The sequence below is a fragment of the Canis lupus genome, chromosome 16 (genome assembly GCF_003254725.2).
Source record: "Canis lupus dingo isolate Sandy chromosome 16, ASM325472v2, whole genome shotgun sequence".
Taxonomy (NCBI): domain Eukaryota; kingdom Metazoa; phylum Chordata; class Mammalia; order Carnivora; family Canidae; genus Canis; species Canis lupus.
Genome location: NC_064258.1, coordinates 16,358,131 through 16,381,216, shown reverse-complemented (window position 1 = coordinate 16,381,216; position 23,086 = coordinate 16,358,131). Strand labels below are relative to the sequence as shown.

The following is a 23,086-nucleotide window of genomic DNA, read 5'->3' as shown; positions in this document are numbered from 1 at the left end:
AACTTGGCTTCAGAATCCACACAGAGAACAAGCAAATGCATCATTTTGTGGGCAGCTAGAAATCTTCTGGAATGAGTGAAAGCAGATGCTGCTAAACCAGACTCCCTCGTTGTCCCTCCTAGTCACACACACACACACACACACACACACACACACACGCATACACACGAACAGGCACGCATGCACACACACTCTAACCAGGATGCCTTGCTGGGGCAGATGAGAAAGCCACCAGCAAGAGGAGAGATGCCCACAAGCAGCACGTCTGAGATCTCTGCAGGGAGCAGAAGTGTATCAGGCACCAAGAGACTGGCTGTGGGCTTGCTTGTCTCCGTCCACAGAGAAATGTACTTAACGGGGCACCCACAGATCCTCATCAAGATGTTCAGGGAAAGGCTACTCTTGCCTGGAGATTTCTCTCCAGGAAAATGCAGTGGGATTGGAGGGAAAGGAATTACAGGCCTTCTGTGTCTCCAGCACAGAGGGATGGGCCTGCTCCTTTCAAGCCACTGATTTGCTTGCATTTGGTAGCCACACCATGCAGACGGGGTGCCTAGCAGTCCCTGAACCTCCCACTCACTGCAAGACTTGGTCTCTTTACCCTCTCTAGGCCTCATTGTCCTCCTCAGCAAAATCAAAAAGATAATATTTATCTTGAGAAGTTGTTATGGAATTTAGAAGTTATTACACAATGTGTAATCGTGCCTGCCTTATCACTGTCACTTGATTATAGTGGAATAATAGAAAAATTCTGATAGAGTAGGATTTTTTGTTTCGTGCTTGGGGAGGATAAAATATGCAGGAAAGATTTCTGCCTAGCCTTGTAAATCGTTGCTTTCCCTTCTGACGCTGGTGGCGGCGAATACAGAGACCTGGTTTTACCTCCTCACCGTAGGGCGCAGGCAAGATGCGGGTGAGAAGCGTGAGTGGCTGGGTTAGTTTCAGGGAGTTATTTGCGAGAGGCTTAGCAGAGTTGGCCTGAAACCGTAAACCAGACATGGTTGTTGCCTGTGCAGTGAAAGGTCAGGAGGCTTGGGGAGGTTTCTCTGTCCCAAACAGTCCTCCGTCTGCCTTGGAAAGGCTGAAATCTGGAACGAAGGGGGAAAAACATGCTTCCTTGCCTTTCCTTTTCTTTTTCTCAATGGCAAATGGTAGCTCAGCAATCCTACTTCACAAGTTGTATGGCATCCCCGTATTAGGTATGGAGGGACCCTGTACTGGGGGCAGCGAGAGTGAAAGGGATCAGACCAGGACCCTGAGAGAAGGAGCAACTGGGTACCCCTCGAGCAACGGCCAGAGAGTCTTCTGTCTCCTTTGGGTTTTCTTCAGAGCACCTGTATGGCCAACTGTCTTTATACCTGGATGTTGCCATGGTGCCTTGAAGTTCACAAGTCCTAAAATGAACTCAGGGTCAGCCTGGAGGAGCATCTCTGAACACATGTCACCAGCCACCCACTCCAGAGTCTCAGCATAGTGGAGACTCCCAGAGTCCTCCCTTCCTCCCTTCGAGCACCCAATTCCTGAAGACTCTAGAATACTTCACCGATTGCTGCCTCACTCTCTCCTGCCAGATCAGGCCGGCTTCCGGCCTCCTTCCCGCCCACCTGTACAGCTCCAAATCCCACTGTAACACGGCCCCCCCCAACCCGGAACCCCTTCCCTGGTGCCGGCCCCTGGAGCTGAAGTGCAAGCCGACTCACAAGGTTGGGGAAAGGGTGGGTTTCTCTGGTTAAGATGCTTGGAGAATAAATTGTCCAGTGACCTTGGGGACCCCATTAGGGAGCTTTCTTTCGGAGTCTGGACGTCGTGGGCCTGGACGTAGTGGTGGGCCGTTGGGAGAAGGTCTGGTCGCCACGAGAGCTTAGCTTTCCAAAGCTCCTTCCCTCCCTCACTCCCGCCCCTCGGGAAACCCTGCTACCTCTAGGACCTGGAGGATCCGAGTTGGGGGGTGTCACCCCTCCCCGCCCCCCGCGAAGCAGGCACCGGAACCGCTCTAATGGGAACCAGCAGGCATTCCGGGAGGGCTCGCACCCCGCGGTGTGGGATTCCTGCGGAGACCTCAGTGGGCCGTCACAGGCGCTGGGGTGGGATGGGGTGGGATGGGGTGGGATGGGGTGGGAGTGGCTGCCGAAAGCTGTGGGGTCAGTGGGTGCGGGCCCCACGCCCCCAGCACGAGAAGGCGGGACCCCGCGGCCGCTCCCTGGGGTGAACCTGACCTTTCCGGGAAGTCCCACCGCGCCGCTCTCCCCTGGCCCGCCCGCCACCCGCCCTCGCGGAGCTTCTTTAGAATTCGGGGTGTGCGTGTGGTTCCCCGCGAGAGCGGACGCGGGGCGCTCTCCAAGGGCGCCTGTCCGGCGGGTCCTTGGGGCTGGGGAGCCTGGGGGGCCCGGCTCGCCCGGTCGTGGCGCGCAGCCGCTGGCCCGAGGGAGCTCCCGGGCGTGCGCGTCTCACCCCACGGGCCCCCGCGGCCACCTCCACGTCCTCCTCCTCCTCGTCCCGGCCTGCGGTCCCCGCACGGGGCAGCCGGGGGAGTCGCACGTGGCCCGGTCCCCGGCGTCCCCGGGGCGGGCGCTGGGGCCGCGGCGGAGGTGGGTCGGGCGGGCCGGGGTGCGGGGCGGGGGGAAGGGGGCAGCTGGGTGGGGGCTGGGGCGCCGGCCGGAGAAGTGGGAGGGGACAGGTTGGGGGGTGGTCTCTGAGGAGGAGCCTGGCCGGACTGTATTGTTCCACCCTCGCCGCCCCGAGCGCACGGCGCCGGCCGGGGAGGGCGCGCGGGGCGCTCGCCTTCCCGGGTCCCCCGCTCCCGCCGCCGGACCCCGCGGAGGCCCGAGCCTTCCAGCGCGCGGAGACGCCCCCGCCCGGCCGTCCGGGCTCCGAGGGGGGCCCGCTCAGGTGGGGCGCGGGGAAGGGCGGCGGCGGGCGCGCTGGGGCCGGGACTCCGGCTGCGGGAGGGAGCGGGGCCCCCGCCTCACCGCCGCCGCGCCCCGTGCCCCCCCCCAGGGCCATGGCCGCGGGACGCAGCCGCCGGGAGCCGCGGCGCGGATGCCGGGGCGCCCCTCCCTAGCGGGGCGCATCTCGTGGTCTCCCGCCCGGCCGGCCGCATGGGGGGCGGAGGGTCGGCCCTGCGGGTCTGCGCCGACCACCGCGGCGGCATCAACTGGCTCAGCCTGAGCCCGGACGGGCAGCGCCTGCTGACGGGCAGCGAGGACGGCACGGCCCGGCTCTGGAGCACCGCGGACGGCCAGTGCTGCGCCCTCCTGCAAGGTACACCCTCCCGCTCCGTCCCCGCCGCCCAGAGCCCGGAGCCCAGAGCCCAGAGCCCAGCCCCCGCTGTGCCGGGGCCCCCGTCGGGGGGTGCTCGCCCCGGCCCCGCCGACGACCCGCCGAGCCCCCTGGGACCGGGGCCGCCGGGCCGGGGCGCACCCGCCGCGGGGTCTATCCTCAGCCGTCAGCCTAGGGCGGAAAATCCTCTCCATCCTCAAGGCCTTAGCAGACCACCGGGATCGCACCTCTGCGCCCTCCCCCGTCTCTCACTCCCCGCTGGCCTGTGGCCGCACATTTCCTCTAGGATCCACTGTGGTGACCGCCAGGGCTTGTTAAGTGCCCGCGGGACTGAGCACTTAAGACTGCCTTGGGCAGTCTTCACACTGCTGTTCTCCCACTCGTGCAGACAGGGAAACTGAGGCAGGAAGTGGCCTGGGATCACACAGACGGTGGGGAGGGGAAAGTTGAAATCTGAACGCCCCCTTCCCCATCTGACCACTCTGCTGTCTCTGCAGCCTCCTTTCTTCTACTGGAAGGGGTGCTGGAGAAGGATGGATCAAAGTTTCTCAAAAGGGGGTTGTTAAACCAATTTAACGCAGTTGGAAACATGATGCAATGGCAGGAGGCACACATACAGGCGCACATATTGTTTTATAAAGGTTTCACAAATGCACACATATCGGTCTATATTTACGTACCTAGTTGCTGGAGGCAGATGTACTTCTTACCCTGCATCCCTATCACATGTCTACGCTGCAGGACTGTGAGGCCCCTCTCCAGCTCTGCCCCTGTTGTCGCCTGAACAGCAGATACAGCCCCTTGAATCCCAACACTCTCTTCGCTGTGGTTATTTATCATTGCCTGTTCTTTTTCCACCATAATCAGCAAGTCCTGGGTGGCCTCCCCAGGGCCTTCCAAGTTCCTGTAGGCACAGAGAGTACAAATTAGCTTCACTGTTGTACAAATCAGCTTCACTGTGGGCTGATACTATTGGCTTTATTTTATTAATTTTTAAAAGATTTTTAATGTATTTATTCATGAAAGAGAGGCAGAGACACAGGCAGAGGGAGAAGCAGGCTCCATGCACCGGGAGCCCGACATGGGATTCGATCCCAGGTCTCCAGGATCGCGCCCTGGGCCAAAGGCAGGCGCTAAACCACTGCACCACCCAGGAATCCCGGCCCTATTGGTTTTAAAAGCAGCTATGGTAGATATTTCAAAGCCCAGAAGAGATGAATTTTGGCTTGCCTGTTATTTGGGGGTGAGGGTGGATAAAGCAGAGTCGGTTACAAACTAACACACATTCCTCCTGCCACCCCCAAAGTCACACAGATTGGCAGGCCCTGAACTGAGACCGGAAGATCTAAGATCCATCCAGAATTTAAAATTCAGCTGTAGGGCAGCCTGGGTGGTTCAGTGGTTTGGCGCTGCCTTCGGCCCAGGGCATGATCCTGGAGACCCAGGATCGAGTCCCACATCAGGCTCCCTGCCTGGAGCTTGCTTCTCCCTCTGCCTGTGTCTCTGCCTCTCTCTCTCTCTCCCCCTCCCCCTCTCATGAATAAATAAATAAAATCTTTTAAAAAAATAAAAATTTTTAAAATTTATTCATGAGAGACACACACACACAGAGAGGCAGAGACACAGGCAGAGGGAGAAGCAGGCTCCATGCAAGGAGCTTGATGTGGGAGTTAATCCTGAGACTGCGGATCACGCCCTGAGCCAGGGGCAGGTGCTCAACTGCTCAGGTGTCTCTGGACCGTAGGCTTCTAATAGCCCCGAGCTTCCCTCCTGCAGCAGCTCTGCTTTTTCAGTACTTGGAATTGGCTTTCAGATGCAGTTGGTGAGCTCCAAAGGAGAAAGTAGGCTTAACTGCTAATTATTCTGTAAAAGGAAGAATTGAATTGAATATAATTATCCCCTTCCCCTCTTTTCCTTTTATCTGTTGGGTGCCTATTCATTTGGGGGCACTTCACTGGGTCAATGAGATAGGCAGCATGCCCCAAAATGGCAGTCCCTGTCCTGGTCTGTCCCCGTGTAGTAAGGGGCCCAGCCCAAAGGTTCCAACCCACTGTGGCTATTCCACAAGCATCCTCGTCTTCCAACAGCATCTTCTAGCATGACGGGGGTGCTGTTTGTTTTTAATTCTGTGTGAACAAACTGCACACTCATATTTACTGGAAGCCTGATGATGCCTGCCCTTCCGGATGACCCGTAACTTTGCCTCTGGGTAGCAGGAGGGGCCATCAAGAGCCTGGGCTCTGGAGCTGGGCTGCTTGGGCTCCAATCTCATCATTATTTAACTTCTCATGCCTTAGTTTCTCTATCTGTGAATTGGGGGACAATAAAATAGTCATCTAGCCTGATGAGGTTGTGAGGGAGCAGGAGCAAGCCAGTCAATAAATAGCTCCTGGCACATATTAGTGGCCACCATAGTCCTCCAGGCCCACAATCCACCAGCCTGGACTGAGTAAGAGCATCTCCTTGGCACTGCACCGGGCCGGCTCCAAAGCTCTTCCCCCTTTTGCTTCTCACAGCCGTGGTTATCCCCTTTGGAGGCTCCAAAGGGCTAGCCAGTCCTCCCAAGTTTACACAGGTAGAGCCATTCACACAGGCAGAGCGGCACTGGGGGGAGCTGCCCCCTCCCTCCTGCTCCAGAGCCCTTGCCCCTCTTGGCTACTGGCTTGACTGTCCTGGGTGCCTGTGTTAGATGCAAAGATACTGCCCCAGAGAATTTGCAGGTTGGATGGAGAGAGTGATGGCTAAACTGAGGGACCATGTGCACTTGAACTTCAGATGAGCAGGAACTCTGTGAGCCCAGGTAGTCAGGGTTCACCTCTTGGGCTAGGTGGGGCTGGAAGGGACTGGGGACAATTTTTAACTCTTAATAGAAAACATGTAGCATCAAATTTGCCCTCTTAACCATTGTTTTTTAAGTGTACAGTTTCGTGCTCGCTTCGGCAGCACATATACTAAGTGTACAGTTTCAAGATATTAAACATTTATGATGTACCACCATTACCACTATCCATCTCTAGAATTTTCCATCCTGTAAAACAAACTGAACCCCATTTCTCCCTCCACCAGCCCCTGGCGCCTACCATCCTGCTTCCTGTCTCTGTGAACCTGACTGCTCCAGGGACCTGGTACAAGTGGAATCATGCAGTGTTTGTCTTTTTGTCACTGGCTCATTTCACTTAGCACGATGTCCTCCACGTTCATCCCAGGTTGTAGCTTGTGTCAGGATTTCTTTCCTTTGGAAGGCTGAGCACTGTTTGGTTGTGTGCATTTTTTATGCCCACTCATCTGCCACTGGACACTGGGGTTGCTTCCACTTGACTGTGGTGAGAAATGCGACTCTGAGCTGGGGTGTGCAAACATCTCTTCCAGGCCCTGCTTGCAGATCCTTCGTGTAGATAGATACCCAGAGGTGGGCTTGCTGAATCATCTCCTGCATGTTCCTGAAGGAGCATGTGGGGGCACAGGGAAGGCTCTCAGACATAAACACTTCATTGTTAACTTTGTCCCAACCCAGGAGAAATTCCATCGAAAAGCAGTTTGTCTTAAGCATAGATGTGAAGGAAGCCCTGGAGGGTAATTCATCCTTCTGGCTCTTCGGACAGCACCGTCCGAGGGTGGTGAACTCCCTGTGGGTGTGGAGTGAGGAGTCACAGATGGAGGCAGGAGAGCAGGCGGGTTGAGGGTGTGGGCCGAGAGGAGCTGGGCTGGAAGGCCAGGCCCTGCGGTGGCACCATGACAGAGCATGAGCCTGCCCAGGCCAGGGGCTCGAGGCAGGTGGCCCGAGGCCGAGACTTCGGTGGCTTCGTCAGACACCGTCTATTTTGACCACACCTTCTGCACTCTGGACTCGTGGCTGTCACTGCTCTGGCTTGCCGACAGGATACACGGAGGGGCGGCTCCATCAGGCAGGCCCTAGCAGGAAACAGAACGACACCCCCAAATAACAGCTCAAGGAGAGTTTAGTAAAGAGACGCTTGCAAAATGTGGGCATAGTACAGGGGAAGCGCTGTACTATGGGGCTGGTCCCTGCAGGGCTGTCCACACTCCTGGAGCTGAAGAAGCCAGGGTGGGGGCCTGCAGCCCCTGAGAGGGTGTGGAGAGGCCTTCCTCCGGGGAACTGGGCCAGCAGATCCTGACCTAAAGTCTCCTGCTGGGCTCCCAGCTGTCTGAACCCTGCAGGCAGTGAGGGGGGATCCAGGAGCTGCAGGGAGCAGGCTGCAGAAGAGGAGAGAGACCCCGAGGGGCAGACAGAAGACCTGCCAGGGCCAGCAGAGGCAAGGGAGGCCGCTCTTTCCAGGCCAAGTAGGAGGCATGAATGTTCCAGCTTGGCTGAGTGCCCACACCGGCCCACCTCTGCCACTGCAGACCCCGGGCAGCCCCTCCTGCGTGTGCACGGGGCCCTTCGACTCGGAACCCCCAGCGAGTCCAAGAGTGTGCGGCTGGGGAGGCAGGGAGAGCCGACTACCTTGGCAGAGAACCCTGAGCCTCAGCCTGTCCTTTTGAACATAATAACTGTATCTTATCTGCATTCTTTATCCCTTCAAAAATGTTTATTTTTAGTTTGGCTTTTTTGCTTATTCTACACAATTGCAGCAGCTCACGCCAGTGGCTGGAGACGCAATGACCGCCCCCCTTCTCCCTCCTGCCTTCCTCATCCCTCCCCGGGTGACCCTGTAGGCTGGGGGCAGTGGACCTTGTCAAATGGTCTGTGGGTTGCAGTCGGGGACACGCTCTGCAGCCTCTGCTGGCAGGGCTCTGAGCTGGGACTCCTTCTGTGTGGGTTTTCAGATGTGGAGTAGGAGCCTGGCATGCCGAGGAAGGGGCTTGTCCCTGGGAGGGCCTTGACTGCTGCAGGGAGCCTCAGCGGCCCACGGCCAGGCCCCCAGGAGGGCAGAGGGTCAGCCTGGCCCAGCTCCAGAGATGAGCTTTTTTTTTTTAATAATTTTTTAAAAGACTTTATTTATTTATTCATGAGAGACACAGAGAGAGAGAGAGAGGCAGAGACACAGGCAGAGGGAGAAGTAGGCTCCATGCAGGGAGCCTGATGTGGGACTTGACCCCAGGACTCCAGGATCACACCCTGGGTCAAAGGCAGGCACTAAGCCATTGAGCCACCCAGGGATCCCGAGCTTTTTATTTTTAACGTTGAAAAAATTCTTTTCATTATTGACTCTTTTCTTAAAGTCTTTGTTTATAGGTATTTATATATTTTTTAAAGATTGATTTATTTGTTTGAGAGGGGGGAGGGGCAGAGGGACAGGAGAGAGAATCTCAAGCAGACTGTGCGCTAATCAGAGCCCAGTGATCCCAAGATCACGACCTGAGCAGATACCAAGCCAGCCCCTTAACCAGCTGCGCCCTCCAGGGCCCCCCATAGGTATTTATATTTTTACTGTATATCTCTTTTTTTTTTTTCCTGCTTCCATGGGTCATATAATTGGTCACCCAACTCATGATCTTCCACATCCTGGTTTAGTGGCCGTGGCTTCACTGAGTAGGGGTGCCATGGCTTACTCGCCACCGTTTTCCAGTGCTTGTCTTGGCCTATAAACACTTGGCACTCTGCCTTCCTGCTGTCAGATGCTGTCGAAACCGGCCAGAATGGGGCTGATGGCCCTGCGGAAGCCTCTCCTGGCGTGGTTGGCGTCGGACCGCACGGGGTCCGAGGAGGACTGCGGGGTGCGTGTGCAGGGCCGGCTCGCCCACACCCAGCGGCCCTCGGGGCGCCGGGCTGCCTTCCAGCCAGCCCGGGAAGCCAGGTGGCTCCTTAGACGGCGCTGAGCCCTCCCTGCAGCAGCTCTGGTTTCAGGGAAAGTTTGTTGACAATCTTCAAATATTTTATAAACATTTTGAGGTTGGCAAAAAGCTGGGCTGTGTTTTGCCAGACACATTTTGCCCTCGACTTTTAGACTGACGTGCATTTTAAGGAAACGTAATCTGCTTCGTCTTCAACTGTTTACTTCCTTCACACAAACGTTGTTTTCTTAGAGGCCTGGTACATGCTATCCAAGAAGACTGAAAACATGCCTTCCTTCCTTACTTCTTCTTCTTTTTTTTTTTTTTAAATCTGTTTCTTAGAACCCAGGGAGTTGGGTTCTTCCAAGAGTAACTGAGCTAAATCGCTGGGGCCGAACAGAGTACATCAGCTTGAAACTGCCCAGAAGATTTTAAATCCTTGTCTGTCTGATACCAGACATCTAGACGGAATTTAGAAAATCAGTCGCAGTCTTTAACATAATTATTTCCCACACATGTAAATATTTAAATTTATCAATTTCCTCATCCATGAAATGGATCTTAGGTGTAACATTCCTTTGATTCAATTGATTTTCCGACCCCTGGATTCTCTTCAAATATACTCAGCTTCAGTTTGCTATCAAGAGTTGTTACCCGGGGTTGCCTGGGTGGCTCAGTCAGTGAAGCATCTGCTTTCGGCTCAGATCGTGATCCCAGAGTCCCGGGATTGAGCCCTGCATTGTGCCCTGCTCAGGAGGGAGTCTGGTCCTCCCTCTGCCCCTCTCCTTGCTCATGCTTTCTCTCTCAAATAGATAAATAAAATCTTTGGAGAGAGAGAGAGAAAAAAAAAAGTTGATATCCAAGGTGTAAACATTTTTTAAAAATATATGAGTATAGGGGCATCTGGGTGGCTCAGTGGATGAGCATCTATCTGCCTTTGGCTCAGGTCATGACCTCGGGGTCCTGGGATCGAATCCCACATCGGGCTCCCTGCATGGAGCCTGCTTCTCCCTCTGCCTATGTCTCTGCTTCTCCCTCTGTGTCTCTCATGGATAAATAAATTAAAAAAAATATGTATATGAGTATATATAGGTATAGAAATAGATATAAGCATAGATAATCTTTGCATATAGGGGTATATGTTTAACCCATAAATTCTGATTTTATTTTTTTTAAGATTTTATTTATTCACAGAGACAGAGAGAAAGAGGGAGGCAGAGACACAGGCAGAGGGAGAAGCAGGCATCATACAGAGAGCCTGACATGGGACTCGATCCAGGGTCTCCAGGATCACGCCCTGGGCTGCAGGCGGCACTAAACCACCGGGGCTGCCCATAAATTCTGATTTTAGATTCTAAATAGATTTAGATTTTATCACGAGGGATGTTAAAGGATTTTGTTGTTGTTTTTTAAGTAAACTGTATACCCAAGGTGGGGCTCCAACTCACGACCCCAAGATCAAGAGTCACATGCTGCACTGACTGAGCCAGGCAGGTGCCCCTGAGGTGGAGCCATCTTTACATGAAGGACAGGCCCTACTATGACTGGGGACCTGAGTGCTTCTGGGGCTGCTTCATAACCCTTGATCCCACAGCCAAGCCGATAGTCAAAACATTGACCTTTGCACCAACAAGGTGGTGGATGAGCAGGTGCACATGTCTGAGACTCTGGGCTGATGGAGTGTGTGGCTTCCCCCTGTCCTGGACATCCACCCTCAGCTCTGTGCCTTACCCACCATTTCTCCCAAGCACCCAAATTCTGCCCCAAGGGCCCCCTCCTGTTTCGGTGGGTGCTATTTTCTTTCCCAGAATGCTCTTCTCTCCTCCCCACCCTTCCTGCTCTATAGCATCAGGGCTTCTCCTCTGCTGACCCCCGATGTGTCATGTTGGCTGACTCTCTCCTTCCAGGCTCATGCTCTCTGAAGGCAGGGAAAGTTGTTGTTGTTGTTGTTGTTTTAAGATTTTATTTATTTATGCATGAGAGACACAGAGAGAGAGGCAGAGACACAGGCAGAGGGAGAAGCAGACTCCCCACAGGGAGTCCGATGCGGGACTCAATCCCAGGACCACAGGGTCACGCCCTGAGCCCAAAGCAGATGCTCAACCACTCAGGCACCCAGGTGTCCCGGGAAAGTGTCTTAATCATCCCTGTTTCTATATTAGTTTCCTGTGGCCACTGTGACCAGCAATCTCACTGGATGCCTTAAAGCAGAAGTTTATTCTGGCACAGTTCTGGAGGCCAGAAATCCAAAGTCAGTGTCAGTGGGCCCAAATCAAAGTGTTGGCGGGCCTGTACTCCCTCTGAAACCTGTGGGGGAGAACCAGCTGCCTCCTCAGGTTCTGGCAGTGGCTAGCGCTCCTTGGTGGTGGGCACATCATTCATCTCAGGGACACCTTCAGGTCATTGCCCTGTCTCCACAGCATCTTTTCTCTATATCCTCACATCTCCCTCTGCCCCTTCCTTCAGAGACTCTTGTGCTGCCATTCCTGGCCATCACCCAGGACACTCTCCCCATCTCAAAATCCTTAATTACATCTGCAAATATATCTTTTTTCCCTAGTGAAGTAACATTTCTAGTTTCCAAGAACTAGGACCTGATTCCTTTAAGACGAGTGTCCCTCCCCAAATGTAAGAATAGCCACCATCCAGCATTTCCTCCCATAGCTCCTGAGACTCCCAGATTGAAATTGTCCCCTCAAAGGGCTAGTGGGCCTGGACTCGTCTCAAACACTTCCCGCCCCGGCTTTCTTCCCTGCTGTGCCCTGGCACACTCATGCCTCCCCTTGTCCACAGGGCATGAGAGCTACGTGACCTTCTGCCAGCTGGAGGACGAAGCTGCCTTCACGTGCAGCGCTGACTGCACCATCAGGAAGTGGGATGTGCGGACCGGGCAGTGCCTACAGGTGTTCCGAGGACACACATCCATTGTGAACAGGTCAGGGTGGCTGGGGTAGGGGGCAGGGGACAGAGATGTAGGCCATGTGGCCCCTGCCCTGGGGGAACTTAGCTTCCCTGGGGGAGCATAGCATGTAGCCCTGGAAGGCCCAGGATGCCAGCGTCTCCAGGCACGACAGGGGGCTGACTGCCCAGGGCTGCATGTGGGGGTTTGGGAGGCCTCAGTGGGGGAAGGGAGGCTTGTGCCTGGACGGCCCCCCGGGGTCCCCGGGTGTGCACTGCCCACTGCTGGGCACAGGGAGAGGTGCTGGAGGCCACAGCTCCTGCATTCCAGAGGAAGTGGTTTAATTGGTACCTGATGGTAGACCAGGGGCTTGTTTTGGAGCAAAATGGGAATTGTGCTGAAGATGGAATCAAGAGTATTTTTAAATCTCTCCTTCCCGTGTTGTTGTTGAAATCCCCACCTCCTCCTTCTCGAGGAGGTTTGAATTTTTCCTTTCTTTATTGAATTTGGGTCTAAGCTGAGCCATGAACATTCCTCTGCTGATCAGATCAATTTGACACTATTTATGTAACTTGTCGTGGCCGTCTTAAACTCCCGAGGGAGTGTCCGGGATAAGCAGGGGTCTGGGCACCTGCCCGCGGGCCGTCCAGGCCTCACTGACGGGGTTTGGGGGGTGCCTGAGGGTGCGCCGAGGCAGTCAGAAGAAGGCCAGGTGCAGGCGGGCGTTTGGAGGGGTCGGGGCCGGGTGGGTGGGGAAGGGAAACTGTTCGCAGCCACGAGGGACACTGCCAGCATGAGCTCTGCGCAGGCCTGGGTCGAGTGGGAAGCGGCTGGCGGGGTGGTTCAGTGCTCGGTGGGTGGCAGTGGAGGTGCCAGACCCACCACTGACTGGCTGGCAGTCCAGCTGCCTGCCGGAAGAGCCGCGTACCGGCAGGGCCGGAGCTGGGTCACGTCTCTCGGCAGAGAGGTGTCCCTGAGATGAATTGTTGTGCTGGCTCAGGATGGCCATGAGTGGGCAAGGTCACCTCCCAGCCGCTGAGCGAGGCCCCTGCTTCCTGAGCCAGAGCAGGACGAGGGGGTCAGGGAGGACACATGTCCTGCCGGTCGTATCCCGACATCCTTCCTTGAGGTCGAAGAGTGTAGGTGCATGGGAGTCTCCTGTTACAAGGCTGGGGCAGGTGGGAGAGGCCACATCTCAGGTGACCGGCCTGCCCTCAGCTTGTACCTTGTATCCATCAGCTGCTCCTCAAAAGCAAAGCTGGACCCTTTTTTTTTTTAATTTATTTTTTATTTATTTGGTAGAGAAAAAGCACAAGCAGGGGGAGTGGCAGGCAGAGGGAGACGGGGAAGCAGGCTCCTGCTGAGCAGGGAGCCCGATGTGGGGCTTGATCCCAGGACCCTAACATCATGGCCTGAGCCGAAGGCAGATGCTTAACCCACTGAGCCACCCAGGCGCCCCTCAAAGCTGGACGTTAATGCTGGGAATGGTGCTCTGCTGGGGTTATACTCTCCTGGGCACACCCACACCATAAACACACACGTTCACACACATAAGCACAGGTCCATGTGCACTCAGACACGAACATACACACACACATTCACACCCACCACTCTTGAAGGGCTGCTGCCCTAAACAGATAGTTCCGGGGAGATGCTCTGTATTACTTAGTAACTTTACTGCATCACTAAGTAACTGTGCCCACGAATGTGCCACATCCCCGAGGTAAGGGGGGATTCACTTCCTCCTGTGTTTTCAGAGTCCAGCCAAGTGGGTAAGTTCTGGATGGGAGGCACCGACCATGCCTTCTCATGCCAGGCCAGAGCGGGCGGGATTCAGGCCCCCAGTACATCACCTGCGGTGCCACGTGGTGTCATAGTGTCACTTTCTCTTAGACATACACACATCATGAAAACCATCCATCCTGGGTGTTGAGGAAGAAGTGAGTCAGGAACTGCATGTGCCGGGGGGTGGGCCTCCTTAATTACCTGTGGGAAGTGAGCACCGGCCAGGGGGGCGGCGTGGGCAGTGTGGGCGGGAGGCCGCGTCTCCCCCCATCTGTGCCAGGCTCCAAGGCAGAGGGAACACACGATGCCTCCGACGCTGAGGTGCGGGGTGCTGACTGCTCAGTCCCCACACTTGTGACACACGCCTGATCCAGCTGCCTCCCTCTGCCGCTCCCCTTTGCGGGCTCCTTTCGGCAGGGAGCTCTGGGGGTGCTCAGGGCTTCTTAACAAGGGTGTGTGAGCCGAGCCTTTGACCTTATGCAAAGTTCTAGGCTGAAGACAAACGTGTATTTCTGAGGAGAGGTTCTTAGCATTCCTTAAACTGAATCTGAGAATCATAAATGTTTGCTGCTCCCGAGGCCTTCTGGGGTCCTGGGGGGCAGGGTGTGAACCGAAGTCTGCTCCTCCCACATGAAGTTCTCTGGGCTCACTGAACACACAGGCCCCTGGGCAGAGGGACCCTGAGATGGCCTGCTGGGCATCCCTGCGTGGTCTGACCCCTGCCTATCCCTCCTCCCACCAGGATCCTGGTCGCCAACAACCAGCTCTTCAGCAGCTCCTATGACCGCACAGCTCGAGCCTGGAGTGTGGACAAGGGCCAGGTGTCCCAGGAGTTCAGGGGCCACCGCAACTGCGTGCTGACCCTTGCCTACTCTGCTCCCTGGGACCTGCCTGGGGCTCCCTGTGCCGAGGAGGTTGGGGGGCTTCTGGTGACGGGCAGCACGGATGGCACGGCCAAGGTATGGCAGGTGGCCAGTGGCTGCTGCCACCAGACGCTGCGGGGCCACACGGGTGCCGTGCTCTGCCTCGTGCTGGACACGCCCAGTCACACGGCCTTCACTGGCAGCACCGACGCCACCATCCGTGCCTGGGACATCCTGAGTGGGGAGCAGCTGCGGGTGTTCAGGGAGCACCAGGGCTCCGTCATCTGTCTGGAGGTGAGCTCCGCCCAGCCCCTGCCTGTCTGCCGGCAAGGCCACTGGGCCACCCGGTGTGCTAGTTAGCTAGAGCTGTGTAACAAGTACCACAGACGGGATGGCCTACACGATGGAGATGGATTGTCTCACCATGCTGGAGGCTGGAAGTCTAAGACCAAGGTGGTGGCTTGTAGCTGGACGTCTTCTCCCAGGGTCCTCACATGGTCTTCCCTCTGCATCCAAATGTCCTCTTCCTCTTCTTCCTCTTCCTCTTTCTCTTTTCTTCTTCTCCTTCTCCTTCTTTTCTTCTCCTTCCTTCCTTCTTCCTCCCTCCTCCTTACTCCCTCCTTCTTCTTCCTTTCTTCTTTCTTCTAAGATTTTATTTATTTGAAAGAGAGAAAGAGACAGCAAGAGAGAGCACGAGTGTTGGGCAGAGGGAGAAGACTCTGCTCAGCAGGGAGCCTGGTATGGGACTCAATCCCAGGACCCCAGGATCCTGATCTGAGCAGAAGGGAGACGTTTCACCGACTCTGCTATCCAGGCGCCTCTCAAATGTTTTCTTCTCCTTTTTTTTTTTAAACATTTTATTTATCCATGAGAGACACACAGAGAGAGGCAGAGACATAGGCAGAGAGAGTACAGGCTCCCTGTGGGAATCATCCCAATGCAGGACTCGATCCCAGGACCTTGGGATCATGCCCTGAGCTGAAGGCAGACGCTCAACCACTGAACCACCCAGGTGCCCCTCAAATGTCTTCTTCTTATAAGGACCATAGTCATATTGGATTAGGTTCCACCCTAATGACCTCACTGTAACTTAACTACCTCCTTAAAGACCCTGTCTCCATGTACAGTCCCATTCACAGATACAAGGGTTAAAGCTGTTGTCAACATAGGAATCTTGGTTTCTAAACGTGTTAGGTAAGGATTATATATTTTTTTTTGAGGATTATATTTATTTAGAAACCCTGGTCCATAATTCCTAAATCCAAAAGCTCCAAAACATAAAGTGTATTTTTTAGATTTGGCACCAAAACTTGCTTGGCAGCAAAGCCTGGCCTGGACAGATAGGAGGCTAGTTGGAGTTCACTTTACCCCACTTCCTGGGAATACGCATTCCTTTGCTGTAGAAACATGAGCATGTTGCTAAAATCCAAAAACTCCTGGAATACGTCTGGCCCCAAGATTTTGGATCAGGGATCATGAGCGTGACATCGTGCCCATCTCTGGTGGTTGTGAGGGCTTGATGAGCTAGCAGTGGACGTGGCCCAGAGCCGGGGGCATGGCTTGCTCTCGGAGCCTGTGAGCTTGTGCTCTTGTTGTTGGGCATCTAGCGGATGTGCTGCCCCTGCTTATATTTTCTCATTTTACACATGAGAAGATAGGATCAGAGAGGGTAAGCAACTTGTCCAAGGTCTCACAGCTGGTAAGGGGCAGACACAGATAGGAACCCAGGACTGAACATGTAGCCGGCAGCTTATAAAGGTGTGACGGGGCCCGTACTTTGCTGGAGTGGGGGAACCTCTCTTCTGGCTGTTTTACTCCAGAGGTGGGATGTCCAGGGCCCAGCTGTGCTCTGCAGCCTGACCCTGCAGCTTCTCTCCTTCCCTGCCCAAGTGCATCTGCTGCTGTGAGTGGAGCGGGGAGAGGCCTGCGCCCCAGGGGCCTCCACAGCAGAGCCCCAGGCCTGTCTGCCTCATCCTGCCATCTACTTGGAGGGGTCACATACAGGGAGATGGCCCTCGAGCCCCATCCCTCAGAACTGCAGGGCCTGTCCTTTGTGACATGCCCCTGTCAGGGTCTGTCTGCTTCCTCTTGTGCCTCGGGCCTCCTCTGGCCTCCCCAAGCTGCCCAGCTGTTCCCCGTGGATGTCCTCTCAGGAAAGCAGCCAAAGCGAACAGTGAGGTCTTAGGCAGCCAAGGACAACACGCTTGGAGCATTTCCTTGGCCTCTGGGCTCATGATTTGTACTTTGAAGCTGTGCGGCTTGGTCACTTTTTTTTTTTGCTTGGTCACTTTTAAACACAGTGTGACAGGCACCACATTGTTGGGACACGCTGCATGGGGAGCAGGAGGCATCATCCCTCTGCCACAGCAGCCATGGAAGCTCAGCGCTTCTGTTGCGTGTGCTGAGGGGTGCAGGGTTGCAGAGGCTGCGTAGCCCAGGGTCCCACAGGGGCTTCCATCCCGCAGGCTACACACGCCAGCTCCCTTTATTTGAGGTCCGTAAGTCTTGTGGCTCCTGGAGGCCTGGGGCTGTGTCTGGAGTGACAGTCAATGGGGATGGTCAGAACACACTGGGGCCTGGGGCAGACACGTGCTAGGGGCAGCAGGAGGAGAGATCCCGGGGTGGCTTGCCCACAAAGGAGTGGTGGGATTAGCATGGGGGTGCTTCTTTGGGCAGAGAGGACTTGTGAGAAGCCCGAGGAGGATGGCATGTCCCCAGGGCTTTGGGGGACAGTGAGAAGCAGGGCCAGGGCAACATACTGGCTCTGGCCTCAGGCTGGCAGGGCCAAGTGGGCTTGGGGAGATCCTCTGGCTTTCCTGCCCCTACCCTCGTTGATGGCCCAGGAACCAAGCTCTGGGAGTGTGATGCAGATAGCAAGAAGACCGAGTGATGGCCTGGACCCTGCCGGAGCCCCTTGGGCATGCAGGTACACGTCCACACCTGCTCTGTTCTAGGGCAGGGGCCACCAATAAGAGGGGCCAGAAGTCAGGTTGTGTTGGCTGGAGCCAGCTGTAAGCCTTCAGGACCTCAGGGCCGGGCCTGGGAGACCGCTGGCCATGTCTCTACGCCTCTTCTGTCTGTGGGGAACCACCCGCAACCTCTGCCTCCAGGAGGCCGGACGTGTTCCTCGAGATCCCATCGCCTCTGCCATAGTGAATGGCCCAAAGCCAAGTCTGACCTGTGCTGTGGCTGGGGTGGAAATACAATCTGGACCAGTCAGAGTCCTGTCCTCTGGGATTTAAACTGGGAAATTATCTGGGGAAACTGGATCAGCTGTGGGGACTGGAGTGGCAAGGAGCCCAGAGTGTGGCTGTAGCTGGGCAGGTGTGTGCTCAAGCTAAGAGGGCATCGGACACATGAGGGATGCCGGTGGCCAGCCTGTACTTGCTCCAGGCCCGCTGCCCGCTGCCCCAGGAGAAGGGCCTCCTCTTTCCTGAGCCTCCAAGGTCTGGCATGGACGGCTCTCTCTGGGGCTTACAGCCGCCCTCCTCACCCAACTTTTGGTTCTCCTCTGCATCACTGCTAACCAGAGCTGCTGGGTGGGGGCACTCTTGGCTGCATGTGGTTTTGTCTAGAGGAATCTGCAGAATTATTTTAATGGTCTCTGCACTTCCCTTGGGCTGGGACACTGTCTATCTTGGCAAGGGGTGCTCGTGTGAGGGGCCTCGCAAACCCCATCCATTCTCTCTCAGGCCCCTTCTTTACCTCCTGCGACAGACACCGAGCGGGGGTGTGTGAATGCCACTCTGGTCAGCTGGGGCAGGTGGGAAGTGGGGGAGCCTGTCTCCAGGGCTCCTCCCTCCCCACCAGGGCAGCCCTGGGAGCAGGAGCTTCAGGACCCAACGACAGCCACTGGGTGTCCAGCTCTGATCCTAGCAAAGATCTACCTCAGACACACTGCAGCCACTCAGGTTACTTCTAGACCTTTCTTTTTCCTTATCTTCTCTTCTGTGGGAAAACGTTCAGAGTGAAAGCCTTGCCCTGGGAGCCCTTTTGTCAGCTGGGTCAATAGGAGAGAACACCAGGTGCGGCTTGGCCATAGCTACAGGTGGATTCACGTTAACCTTTCCAGGCACAGACTTTTCTTCAGTAGGGACTGCTAAAGAGACACCTGACAACAGTAACGGCCCCGGCGAACATTCTGTGGTCCTTGCCCTTAGCGTGTTGAGCGCCCTACAGGCCTTCTCTGTACCCCCCACGAGAAGGCACTGGCAGAATGCTCCTCTACCAGGGAAGCAGTGGAGGAGCAGAGTCAGTGACTCAGCCAAGGGCAAAGTGACAAGATCCCTGGGTGCTGGAGTGGCAGTGGGTGGGTCCCCACAGGCAGGGTCATTTCCTGCTCATCCACACTTTCCAGTGAGACCCACACATGCCCCTCCCCAAGGGGGCTCCGCGTCCCCTGCTGCTGCCCCAGTTCGGAGGGGTCTGGCTCCCACCCTCCTTCCTCCTCCCCCAGCTCGTCAACCGGCACGTGTACTCGGGCAGCGCCGACAGGACGGTCAAGTGCTGGCTGGCAGACACGGGCGAGCGCGTGCGCACGTTTGCGGCCCACAGACACAGCGTGAGCGCCCTCAAATACCACGCAGGCACTTGTAAGTGACTCCTGTCCCCGTTGCCCCAACTTGTGCCCTCCATGCCTTGACCACACCCCCAAATCCCCCGCACTCAGGACCTCTCTGCTCTACTTACTCAGCTGCTCCCTCCTGAGCCTCAGCGGCCATTCTGGGTGGTCAGCAGCCTTGCCTCCCCCGGGCACCTGGAAGGAAGGCCCAAAAAGGGTGGGGGGATTCCTCTCCAGCTTCACCCAAGAACAAGCAGCAGCCTGAATGTTCAGAAACCCTAAGGTGAAGGTCTCTAATTCTCGAAATGAGACTATGACACCACTTACTCCAGCCAGACTTGAGGGCCAGGTAGGTTTGGCTTCACCTGGCATTAGGTTTGACTATAAATAAGAGAAAGCCCAGATTAACTGTGCTTTAAATGAAATAGTGGTTTATTTTTCTCACGTAGAATTTCAGAGGCTGGCAGTGTAGGTGGGAATGGATAGCTCCACAAAGTTATCACGCACCCAGTTTCCTTTGATCATTTTGCTTTATCACTCTTAGCACATATCTTATATCTGTTAGGGGCCTCATAGTTTAAGATAGCTGCTGGAGCTCCAGCCATCATGTCAAGTTTTAGGCAGATAGGAAGATGACAGAAGGGCAAAAGGATGCATCTCTTAGCTGAGTGGGTCCCTTTAAAGATCTTTCTTGGAAGCCCTACCCACAGACCTGGCATATATCTCTTTGACCACTCTCTGCAAGAGGGACCGAATAATAAAATCTCTTATCTGGAGCTATTGCTGCCAGAATTAATGGGGTTACTTGGGAAGAAAGAAGGGCGGAATGGCTTATTGGGTAGGCAGTGAGCTGTCGGTTCCACAGGTGTCAAACTGACACATCTGAGCTTTGCTGGCTCTGTCCTGCAGACTTGGCATATGTTCACACCCCAGACACACCCAGTGATCCAGAAAGCACCCCCGCTACCTTCACACCTACATGGGAGCAAGGCTCCCAGGTTCCTGAAATCTCTTTCCCAGAACAATCCCCAGCATTATGTTCTGTCATCAGACCCCCCCTCTTCCCCGTTTTCACACACACACACACACACACACACACACACACACACACACTGAGGGAGCAGATGGGTAGGGGGAGTCACAGCAGAAACTTGAAGTTGACTTCACAGCACAGGTGTTAGATGAAGATAGAATGTGGATCTCTGAAAATAGAGCCCGAGATACCCTTGAGATTTAGGTGTCTGACACGGGAAAATTATTTTTTCCTTCTTCCTGTGTCCAAGCCTGTAAGTGTGATCACAGCTCTGCTCCCAAGTCAGGGCCTCTAAATTAAAAAGATTAAAGCCACCCAGAGCGCCTCCCCTTGGCAGCAGCTGGGATGGACCTTACCTGGTATTAAAGGAAATTGGTTCAGGGTCTTTGCCAACAGGCTGTAGGTGGCTCAGACTTAATTCCCGACCCTCTTCCCACCCACAGGACACCCAGCAGCCACGCTGGGTGGGGGGCAGGGGAAGCAGGAAAGGAACAGAAGAGACCCAGGAATGAAACTTCCCCTCTTAGCAGCAAGGCTGAAATAGGCAAGTGAAACAGTTAGTGGGGGTAAGGAAGGGATAGATCCCCAAGCCTAAGAATCCCCCATGGCTTGCTTGGGCTGCTGAGTCGGCATAGCAGATGCTGTGGGTACCACACGTGGGGCACTTCTTTCTGCTGAACCTAAGGTCCTCTGCCCTAGAGTGTTTTCCTGTGAGGAGCAGGTCAGAGGATGGCTAGGAGCTGACACCCACAAGAGAGGCCCTCAACCAATGACATGCACCCCAGGGGCACAGCTCTGAGACCTGGTCTGCACCCTCTCCCAGGGGCCGCCTGCAGCCACCTGCTCACTAATACACCTGAATGGGCATCCTTCTTTCTGTTTCTCTCCCCACTTAATGGAATGCCCTGCCAAAGGAAGTGTTTGCACCCAAGTCCCAGTGTCAGGGTCAGCTTCTGGGAGAACCCGGGCTAAGACAATATGGAAACAAGGGAGTTCTTCTGGTCAGTGTTCTCATTGTGGTTCCTGACCAGCAGCATCCTCATCACCTGGAACTGGTTAGGCATGCAGGTTCTCAGGCCCCACCCCAGGCCTCCTGAGACAGAAGCTCAGGTGGGCCCAGCAATCTGCCTTCACCAGCCCTCCAGGTGATTCGGGTGCTCCCTGGAGTCAGAACTCTTGGACTGAGTTCTCAAGTAGGAAAAGGCGCGAGGACAGCCGAATTCCAGGGCCCTCCCCTGTGAGCTAGCCAACACAGTGTCTAGGCTCTGTTTGGAGGGCCAAGTTCATTACTGAGGAGGGAGAGGAACGACTTTCTGGGTGGTCCTTGCCCCAGTGGGCTGCTCAGATGATGGGGGGTGCGTGACCTTTCCCCCAAGGCAGGGGATTTAGAGCAGGGAAGCCAGGCAGTCCTGCAGAGCTGTTTGCAGAGCACGGGGAGGGTGTGGACCCCCCTCAGTTCCGGGCTCGCGGTAAGAGAATGCAGGTGCCGCCTCCTTCCTTGCAAGAGGCTCCAGCTAGTCCCTAGCTGGGCCTTAGGACCTCCCCGCCTCCAGGTCGCCTCCGGGCCTGGGGGCCCCCCACCCCCCCACCCCCGGCTTCCTGGGGAAGGCGGGGGCTCTCGGGCTGGAGGCCCAGCGGCGCCCTGTGTCCGCAGTGTTCACGGGCAGCGGGGACGCCCGCGCGCGCGCCTTCGACGCCCAGTCTGGAGCGCTGCAGAGGGTGTTCCGCGGCCACGCCTTCGTCATCAACTGCATCCAGGTAGGCGCCCCCAGCACCCCGAGCTCGGTGCCCCGGGAGGGCGGCCCCGGCCCCCCCGCAGCGCCGCCCACGCGCCGCCCGGCCCCGCCCCGCAGGTGCACGAGCAGGTGCTCTACACGGCCTCGCACGACGGCGCGCTGCGCCTCTGGGACGTGCGCGGCCTCCCGTGCGCCCCGCCGCCGCGCCCCGCCGCCCCCGCGCGGAGCCGCTCCCGCCTCTTCAGCAACAAGGTGGGCTGCGCCGCCGCGCCCCTGCAGCCGGCCTGAGCCCCGGGACGCCGCCGCCCGCGCTCGCCCTCGGCCCCCCCACCCCCCCCCCCGCCGAGCGAGCTCCCCCGCACTCGGGTCTGCACCTGGCGCCGCGGGACCCTCCCGACCCGGGGTCAGCGGCCCCTCACCCCCGAGCCTGGGGTCCCCAGGAGCCAAGCCTGCCCTGAGGGGAACCGGGGCGGGGGGTGGATTTCCTCAAAAACCCTCGAGCCGCGATTGTCACTAGTTTGGCAAATTGTCCTGAGGACACCGGGGAAGAACTGAAATACACGTCCTTCAAAGCGCTCTGGACTATGTCTTTTGTTCTGCCCACGCTCAGCTTCCTCCCGAGGGAGGAGGGGTTCCCACGACCCGGGCCTCACCCCCGGGGGGCCTGCCCCTCCCCGGGGTGCAGGGGGCTGCGGCCCTGTCACCCCCACCGCGGCACTCGCGTGGGGAGAGGCCCGGGAGCAAGGAACCGGCCCTGCGGCCTGTCCGGGTGGCTGCTGGGAGCCCCCGGGTCTGCATGAGTGGAGGAGGGCGCTGCCCTGGGGTCCGGGTGTGCAGGAGCCGGCCCGGGGGCGGGGTGGAGGCGCGGGACATCCCGCAGGAGCCCCAGGGGCCAGGCCCCGAGGAGAGCCGCCCCCAGCTGCCCTCATCACCTGAAGGGGGCGCTCTGGCAGCCCTGGCTGCTGGCGGTGCCCGAGAAGCTGCTGGCCGCGCCTGCTGCTGAGCTCAGCGTCTCGCGGGACCCCCGAGGCGGAGGAGCAGGCTGTCCACTGCGCTAATCCAAGAGCTGTTTCACCAGCAAGAGGCGCTGTAGGGCCTGTGCTCCCCGGGGCAGCCAGGTCCAGCCCTGACTGGTGGCTCCCTCTCCCTCAGGCCCACTGATAGGTACGGGATTGACACCTGGGGCAGTAGGAA

The 23,086-nt window shown here is 56.6% G+C and overlaps 1 protein-coding gene across 2 annotated transcripts; it reads left to right on the top strand.

Moving 5' to 3' along the window:
• Nucleotides 1-1,981: 1,981 nt before the first annotated feature.
• Nucleotides 1,982-22,265, top strand: WDR86 (WD repeat domain 86). Of its 2 annotated transcripts, none has more exons than XM_049095302.1 (6): nucleotides 1,982-2,084; nucleotides 11,809-11,950; nucleotides 14,442-14,856; nucleotides 19,019-19,154; nucleotides 21,811-21,914; nucleotides 22,010-22,265. In XM_049095302.1, exons 1-6 carry the CDS (start codon nucleotides 1,997-1,999, stop codon nucleotides 22,178-22,180), a joined length of 1,056 nt encoding a protein of 351 aa, XP_048951259.1. In that variant the 5' UTR covers nucleotides 1,982-1,996; the 3' UTR covers nucleotides 22,181-22,265. The 2 variants fall into 2 exon arrangements, with proteins under 2 accessions (XP_048951259.1, XP_035555563.1); XM_035699670.2 differs by lacking the exon at nucleotides 1,982-2,084 and adding an exon at nucleotides 2,998-3,261 and having other exon boundaries at nucleotides 22,010-22,255.
• The last annotated feature ends 821 nt before the right edge of the window (nucleotides 22,266-23,086 follow it).

Excerpts from the sequence above, each read along its gene's own strand:
- WDR86 (XM_035699670.2), top strand. The coding sequence starts at position 3,099 with ATGGGGGGCGGAGGGTCGGCCCTGCGGGTCTGCGCCGACCACCGCGGC. Across the intron at positions 19,155-21,810 it reads CAAATACCACGCAGGCACTT|TGTTCACGGGCAGCGGGGAC; the intron begins GTAAGTGACTCC and ends CTGTGTCCGCAG. Across the intron at positions 21,915-22,009 it reads TCGTCATCAACTGCATCCAG|GTGCACGAGCAGGTGCTCTA; the intron begins GTAGGCGCCCCC and ends CCCGCCCCGCAG.